Raw genomic sequence first — 8,151 nt, 5'->3', positions numbered from 1 at the left:
TTTCAGCCGTGGCTCAGTTTTTAGGGCCACTTATAACTCTTGAGGTATTTTAAGTGTCTTTTTGTTGGATTAAAAGGAAAAAAGAGGCTTGGAAGCGGAAGGCCGTCCCTAAATTAAATATATGTGCAAACACACACACACATACATGTACATACAAACATCTACTGGTCTCGCACTCTACGGACTGCTAGGCCAGCCGCGCAGCACAGCCCGTAGGCCCGCGGGGCGGGGGGGGGGGGGCGGTGCCCTATGCAGATGAAGAGGGTGTGGCGAGTGAGCTGCGCCCGGGCCCCGGAAGAGCGGAAAGGCCCGGTATAAAAAAAGTACTGAAGACATTTCCCCCGCACAATTGCTAAAGCTCCAGAGACGGTAGCGTGTGCTGCGGCGGCAGCTGGAGGCACCACCTCCGGGACCACCGCAGCTGAGGCGACAGCAGCGCGGGCGGGGGCGAGGGGCGGGAGTGGCCAGCGCAGGCGGTGGGGTCTAGGAAGGACTAAGTCGCTCGCCGCTCCCGAGAGCGCACTCGCACTCCTAGAAGTGTTGCCGCCTCGCGGTTCCTCGCTCGCTGCGCTCTTCGAAGGGGCGGCCGCCTCCAGGTGACACAGACGGGACTCCCGCTTACGCTTTCCAGATGCATCAGAGATACTTTTGGTGCGGGGCTTCTCTGCGGGACGCGGGGCGCGGCTGGGAACTGTGGGGGTCTGGGGAGGGAGAGTCTCCGAGGAGCCCTCGAGCTTACGGACGAACCGGGGAGGGGGCGCGCTCTTTACGGGTCCCTGTCCGCCGCGGCGCGTCCTCACCGCGCTCCCCCCCTCTTTGGCTTTTAGGACTGACCAGGGCCAGGTGGCGTTCGGAGGGCACTTCATGGCGGAAGGCGAAGGGTACTTTGCCATGGCCGAGGACGAGCTAGCCGGCGGCGCTTACATCCCCTTGGGCGGCGACTTCGGCGGCGGCGGCGGCGGCGACTTCGGCGGGCACTGCTTGGACTATTGCGAAAGCCCCACGGCGCACTGCAATGTGCTGAACTGGGAGCAAGTGCAGCGGCTGGACGGCATCCTGAGCGAGACCATCCCGATCCACGGGCGCGGCAACTTCCCCACGCTCGAGCTGCAGCCGAGCCTGATCGTGAAGGTGGTGCGGCGGCGCCTGGCCGAGAAGCGTATCGGCGTCCGCGACGTGCGCCTCAACGGTTCCGCGGCCAGCCACGTTCTGCACCAGGACAGCGGCCTGGGTTACAAGGACCTGGACCTCATCTTCTGCGCCGACCTGCGCGGAGAAGAGGAGTTTCAGACTGTGAAGGACGTCGTGCTGGACTGCCTGTTGGACTTCTTACCCGAAGGGGTGAACAAAGAGAAGATTACGCCACTCACGCTCAAGGTAAAGCCCCCCGCAATGGGCTTGGGTCCGCGCCCGGGGCCGGGCTGGGGTGCGGCGGGCCAAGGGGCGTCAGTTTGATGCCGTAGACCTGCGGCCGTGACGGGTTTGGGCATGCTTCTATATTTGGGTTTTTTTTTTTTTAATTTAAAAAAAATTTTTTTAATGAGTCAACGAAGGTGCGTGGACGGTGTTGAGTGTTTTAAGTTCACTTGGTTCTTCAGCGCCACTACTCTTCTGCTTTCTCCTCTGTTCTCCCGTCTCTTTCGTATTTTTTTTTTTAAACTCTTTGGCTTTTCTTGCTTGCGTCTTGTCCAGAGTGGATTCTGATTAAGTGGAAGAATGAAATGATGTGTATCGTTTTTTGAGTCATTTTATGGTCTAGCTTTTTGGAGAAAGAGCAGCCTGAATCAGGATCCAGTCAATGGGCTTATTACTGTATTGGATAGTGTGATTAGGTTTCTCAGCTACATGGCATTGACTCCGTGTGTGAAGTATATATGTGGTGCTTCTCCTGGTCGGCTCACGTGTGAAGGATATTGTGGTACTCCCCCCCCACCCCCAACACACACACTTGGCTCAAAGCGTGTTTTATACAATTAAAATTGTCTGAGGAATCAGTCTCCCAGAATATCCTAATTTATTTAGTTCATCCTTGATTGTAATTGCAGAGTACTCCTGGAGGGACAAGATTCTAATCTCATCAGTTGCCTCAGGGGAGGTGGAACTGGGTGAGGAGGGACAAGGGTGAGAAGCGGACCAACTTTCCCCTGTATACCTTTCTGTCTTCTGAGTATTGTGTGGATATTGTGTGAATATTCTACCTATAAGACCATTTAAAAAAATAACATTTCAAAAGTCAGACATGACAACAGAACGTCTTAGTAGTGTGCTATGTCTGCCAAAAGCCTCAAACTATTACTTCTAGTCTCTTTCCCAGACGCTAAAACCACTCGTTAAATGCATTTTTTTTTTTCTGTTTTCAGAGGACTGTTTGAGACTGTAGGTAGTGTTTTGCTGAAACTTGACAAAACAAAAGGGAAGGAACAAAATAATTCTCAACTGTGAAGAAGATGTATTTATTTATTTATTTATTATTTTTTTCTAGGTTTGCTCATCTTCTTGTTTTATCTTTTAAATTGTAGGAAGCTTATGTGCAGAAAATGGTTAAAGTGTGCAATGACTCTGACCGATGGAGTCTTATATCCTTGTCAAACAACAGTGGCAAAAATGTGGAACTGAAATTTGTGGATTCCCTCCGGAGGCAGTTTGAATTTAGTGTAGATTCTTTTCAAATCAAATTAGACTCTCTTCTCCTCTTTTATGAATGTTCAGAGAACCCAATGACTGAAACATTTCACCCCACAATAATTGGTGAGAGCGTCTATGGTGATTTCCACGAAGCCTTTGATCACCTTTGTAACAAGATTATTGCCACCAGGAACCCGGAGGAAATCAGAGGGGGCGGCCTACTTAAGTACTGCAACCTATTAGTGAGGGGCTTTAGGCCCGCCTCTGATGAGATCAAGACCCTTCAGAGGTATATGTGTTCCAGGTTTTTTATCGACTTCTCAGACATTGGAGAGCAGCAGAGAAAACTGGAATCCTATTTGCAGAACCACTTCGTGGGATTGGAAGACCGCAAGTATGACTATCTCATGACCCTTCATGGAGTGGTGAATGAGAGTACAGTGTGCCTGATGGGACATGAAAGAAGACAGACTTTAAACCTTATCACAATGTTGGCTATCCGGGTGCTAGCTGACCAAAATGTCATCCCTAACGTGGCTAATGTCACTTGCTATTACCAGCCGGCCCCCTATGTAGCAGATGCCAACTTCAGCAATTACTACATTGCACAGGTCCAGCCAATATTCACATGCCAGCAACAGACATACTCCACTTGGCTACCCTGCAATTAAGAATCATTTAAAAATGTCCTGAGGGGAAGCCATTTCAAACAGGATAGGGTAAATAAGTAAATAACAAAGGCTGAGTGACCCAGGCCCAATTAAAGATATGCTTTGTGCAATGAAGATCTGCTCCTGGTTTTAAGCTTGGCAAAGCTTGTGGATCTTTTCATAGGTATGGGATCATGATCTCAAAACATCCCTCCTTACCCACCAACCCTCTCATCTGTTCCTCCAACCTAGTTGGATTCTATCCTGAAACAAAAGAGACCTGTCGTTCAAAACAACCAGGTTCTCCTAAAATAACAAGGGAAAAAAAATGCTTGATGACAATATGGGTTTGCAGTACCTGCTCCCATAGCTTTGCCATAGGAAAAAAAAAAAGTTTCTTATAAGGTGGAATTTACAAAAGGGAAAATACAGAAAAAAAGATATTACCCCAACCTAATTATCAATTCAGAAGTTCAGATAGTAACAATAATGGAAAGAAAGGGACTCCAAAGTTGGGATTACTATCTGAGACTTGCAGCAAGTGCTGTCTGTCAAACTATCCTATTACGCTAACAGAAACAGCTTGCTCCAAATGAACAGTAGTAGGTTGGTGCAGTTCTCACAGCAAACAGCAGAACTTAATGACACAATCCATTATTTCCAGCTGTGTACATAGCTTGCATTTTTAAAATATGAAAATGCAAGCAAAAACAGCTATAGCAAAGAAAGTATGCTCAAGGACCAAAGATTTAACAGATAAAAATACCCAAGTAGAAGAGATATAGTAGAATATATAAAGAGTTAACTATATTTGTTACACACCAATAAACATCAAAGTGCCTGTTGCCTTCTGAAAATTTAAAGTGGAAAAATTTTATGGTTTAATGATGATTTTATTTTATCAGGGACTCAAGAGGAAAATAAAACAACATATAAGCTTGTGAATGGTGGAGGAAATGCCCTATTTTTTTCTTGGCAAATACTTGTATAAAGTTAACATTGTTGGTGTAATATTATTATAGGTACATGTGTATGTGTGTGTACATGATGTGCATATAGATATACATATTTGGGATATGTATATCTATATACACATAATACATTGACTATGGTCTAGAATAATGTAGCAAATAGAAAATGTTTAAATACTGTGTGCTTTTATGTTTTCAACAGGATGACATGAGACGTGGGCATATTGCAGTGATGAGTTAAAACCCACATCTAAAAAATTAAAGCAAATGAAGGAGGAAATTAATATATATGATAGGAAGAGCAGAGATTATACATTTTTAGTGAGTTTTTTTTTTCCTTTTTTTTTTTTGTGAGCCATAGAATTCTACAAATGGGAGAATATTTGTTTGGCAGAGCACTCTTTTTGTACTGAACTGCCATTTTGACAGTAGGAACCCTTTTATTTTGTGTAGTACTTGCATGCCTCTATGGTGTATAATCCAGTGGATCATGTAACAGTCCATTTAAATCCCTGACTGCTAATAAAATTTCTGGTGATTTGAACACTACTTATTAATATTTAAATGAATTTTTTAATGAATGCATTCTGCATTCCAGGACCACTAGAATTTAGTAAATGTGAAATGACCCTTTTTAAAGAGTATTTGCACAATTGCTTAAAATTTATATATGAGATATATATTATATATACAATTTTATAAATTCATACCAATATGAAACACATTAGATCTGGTTGTCACACTGCATTTAAATACTTAGTACTGTACTTTAAATTCAGTCACTTTGCATTGAATCAGATCCAACTCTATTATCTCTTTTCCAAGAGACCAGTTAAATTTTTGTGAAATGAACTGGCATTACCATTTCAGTTCAGTGACGGCTAATTCTAAAACTGTTCCTTTTCCCAGCTCTGAATTCCTTTGTACACTGGTCTCTGAAAATGCGTTTATTAAAAACAAAACTAACACATGCAAAACTTTCTTTGTATTGTGAAATAGCCACATAATTCCTACCGACTCTAGTGGATGACTGCTTACTATGATAATTCCTCTGAAGAACCTACCAGATTTTTGTCATCAAATTCAAGAGGGACTGAGGAAGAAAATGGCATCATCCTATTGGCAGTGTCATGTGTTTGCTATCTAAGCATCACCCAGATGCTCAATTGTAGGGTTAATCTATCGGAAACTACCTTTTGCACATCTTTCTTTGAAGCCTTAACATGAACTTGATGGGTTTGCTGTGGCAGCTTCCCTGTGAATTCTGTCTGAGCTGTAACAGCTACTGCACTGCCAGTCACTGTTTCCTAGGGAACTCTTTTCTCCCATGTTGGCTCATCCTCCCTCACTCCAGCCCTGGGTTTGAAAATTAATTGTGAATCCCCCAGAAATTATTCCATTTGCAGATTAAGCCTCATACTTAACTATCAGAAGCCACAACTCCACCTGTTTACCTGTTTGGAGTTTCCTAAAAGAAAACTAAGGGAACACTTGGGAACATAGGAGCAGATGGTGATCTGCTTTCTTCCTTCTCATTCTAACTCTTTGACAAGTGAGTCGTCCACTATGTTAACAAGAATCTGGAGATCTCTGGCTCTGCCATAGCAACAATCTGCTGTTAATTTATGACACGGATTTTTGTTTAGGGCCTTATTTGAAAATATACTTTCCATTTTCTGAAATATTTATGTTCTTTTCCTGCTTATTCCAGGGTTGGTAGCATAATTGGAAGTGCCAACACCTGGCATTCAGATAGAACAGGCTGTGCTCAAGACAACCTTCAGCAGTACTTTAAAACTTAAACATAATTTATTTCTCTTTTGTACGTACTATAGTCTTGTGCATATGTAGTTGAACAAACAGTGGAATATATGTCTCTCTTTGTGGATGTGTAACCTAAAAGTTTGAATGTCTGGTGAGAGAGAGCCGTGTGTATAAGTCAGAGAAAGAACAGCTCTCAACTCCTGATTAGTGCCTGTGATTTGCTTACTTTTGTGTTTATCTGGCCTAGCGTGCTGTTAACTTTAAAGCAGGAAGAAGTTTTATCTTCTGGAGGCGCTTCTCACCTGTCTAGTTTGGCATGTCAGAGAACATTTGACCTGTGACAGTGCCCTTTAAAAAAGTTGATATGCAGTAATTCTGGTTGCCTCAAGGAGTCCTACATTGAGATGGACTTTTTCCTTCTTGAAGTGTGATCAAGTAGCTGCTCCCTTTGGTAGTGGGTGGACTATTTTAATGTGGCTCCAAACGATCCTAGGATGGAAGAATATCTGTAAGCCAAGCCATGGAAGAAACTTAAAAAAAAAAAAAGTGAACATCCTATTTTTGCCAGCCCTTTCTGTTAGCTTATCGTTGGTTGCTTTACTGTGCATAAAGTTGTTTTCAATGCAGTGCTTGTCAAATAAATATTGTGAACTATTTTGTAAATGAAATGTAATATGTTGAAAGTTGTCAGCAGTTCAAAAATAAGCTTTTTCTGTTGTTTAAAGACGGTGTATTAGATGAAACCAAAAACTAAAAAAAAAAAAATATATAGCACCTATTTAAATATAATCTTAAGATTTCTCATAGCATAGCCTTTTCAGTGCCAAGAAAGCATCTCTATGTAATATTTTGTTGTAATAATGGCTTGCTAACAAAATACATGAAAAAAGTACAAAGTTGGAAGATGTCAAGGTAACTTGGCAAAATTTGCTGCAAAGACTTGCAGAATGGAGGAGGCTCTGCCCACTGGCTCTCTCTCTCTCTTCAACCTCTCTACAACCATTGCCTGCTCTGAGATGTCCTATTGCAGCAAGCTGCACCTTGGGTCACTCTTTTGGAATTTTTTGACTTTAGACTGTGTCACAGGCAGAAAAGGAGTTGATGGAGAACGAACTTCTAAAAAACTGACATGTTTGAATCAGTGCTGGAGGGAACAGATTGTGAATTTTGTTTACAGCATCCAATATTTGGATTTTTTTTTCTTGTAAATAAAAAGAAGTTATTTTTTTCTATTGAGTTGTGTCTTTTATCTTCGGCGTCTGTTCTGGCTAAAGACTGTGTCCTCTGAATCCCAGCTTGAGTCCATGAGAAAAGAGAAGGCAATATTTGGGGAAAAAATAGCCTTTGCACATTTTTAATTACAGTAACATTAAAATGTTCAGCTTTCAGCCAGCCTATCTCTCACTAGCTCAATTAGCTCCAAAACAGTCTAGCTAACGGGTGCCAAACTTTTTTATCTGGGTATGAACTTAGTGTTAACTAACCCGGAAGTCAGACGAGTTTTCTACCATCAGTAGAGACTCACAGCTCTGGATTACAGGGCTCCAGTAACCTTAAATGGGCCTTGGTTTTCATGAGTAGCCCAAGTGCTGTGATAAAGTCATCAGTGGTTGTTTATGGTTTGAGGCTCTATAATATTGTCCAGAAGTGTTTACATTCTGAATTGAGAGAAGGGGAATAAGAATTGGAAGCTGGTAATTGGAAGGGGAAGTGTTAGAGTTTGTGTGCATGTGAGTGTTGGGTGCAAAGAAACTGCCCCTTTGACTGATACTCAACATAATCTCACCAGTTTGGATCACCAGGGACATACGTTTATTTATTATATTTTTTTTCTTCATGTAATTTTGGAGATTTTCTCCATTAGTAGCATGAGAATTTGGTAAGCCTGGGCTATTATAGGACATACTTGTGATTTTTAAAGCCATTTAAAGTCCTGATATTGGATAAATGCATGCTTGCACTGCATCTGTGAAAGAGCCACTCCTGGTATTAAAATGCAGTTTCCCTCACATATATATCATAAAAAATACAAGGCGGTTATTTGATTTGATAATGTGTCATTCTCTTTATTTCAACCTCTTCATCCTTCTGTAACTAGTCTCTCACATGTCTGTGGTCATCATATAATTCTTTCTAAGCAA

General features: G+C 42.3%; 1 protein-coding gene across 2 annotated transcripts; it reads left to right on the top strand.

Moving 5' to 3' along the window:
* The first annotated feature begins 526 nt into the window (after positions 1 to 526).
* LOC111147571 (family with sequence similarity 46 member A) lies at positions 527 to 4,347 on the top strand. Of its 2 annotated transcripts, none has more exons than XM_022503679.1 (3): positions 527 to 596; positions 828 to 1,377; positions 2,520 to 4,347. In XM_022503679.1, exons 2-3 carry the CDS (start codon positions 865 to 867, stop codon positions 3,294 to 3,296), a joined length of 1,290 nt encoding a protein of 429 aa, XP_022359387.1. In that variant the 5' UTR covers positions 527 to 596; positions 828 to 864; the 3' UTR covers positions 3,297 to 4,347. The 2 variants fall into 2 exon arrangements, with proteins under 2 accessions (XP_022359387.1, XP_022359385.1); XM_022503677.1 differs by lacking the exon at positions 527 to 596 and adding an exon at positions 623 to 651.
* Positions 4,348 to 8,151: the final 3,804 nt, after the last annotated feature.

This window comes from Enhydra lutris, unplaced genomic scaffold (assembly GCF_002288905.1).
Source record: "Enhydra lutris kenyoni isolate GAN:26980312 unplaced genomic scaffold, ASM228890v2 scaffoldscaffold17, whole genome shotgun sequence".
NCBI classification, from domain to species: domain Eukaryota; kingdom Metazoa; phylum Chordata; class Mammalia; order Carnivora; family Mustelidae; genus Enhydra; species Enhydra lutris.
The sequence above is the reverse complement of the archived record's forward strand: the minus strand, read 5'-3'. Positions and strand labels throughout refer to the sequence as shown.

Bases quoted from the DNA above. Each gene is read 5' to 3' on its own strand.
- LOC111147571 (XM_022503677.1), top strand. From the start codon at position 632: ATGCATCAGAGATACTTTTG. The intron at 652-827 runs GTGCGGGGCTTC...TTTGGCTTTTAG, and splicing joins ATGCATCAGAGATACTTTTG to GACTGACCAGGGCCAGGTGG. The intron at 1,378-2,519 runs GTAAAGCCCCCC...TTTAAATTGTAG, and splicing joins TTACGCCACTCACGCTCAAG to GAAGCTTATGTGCAGAAAAT.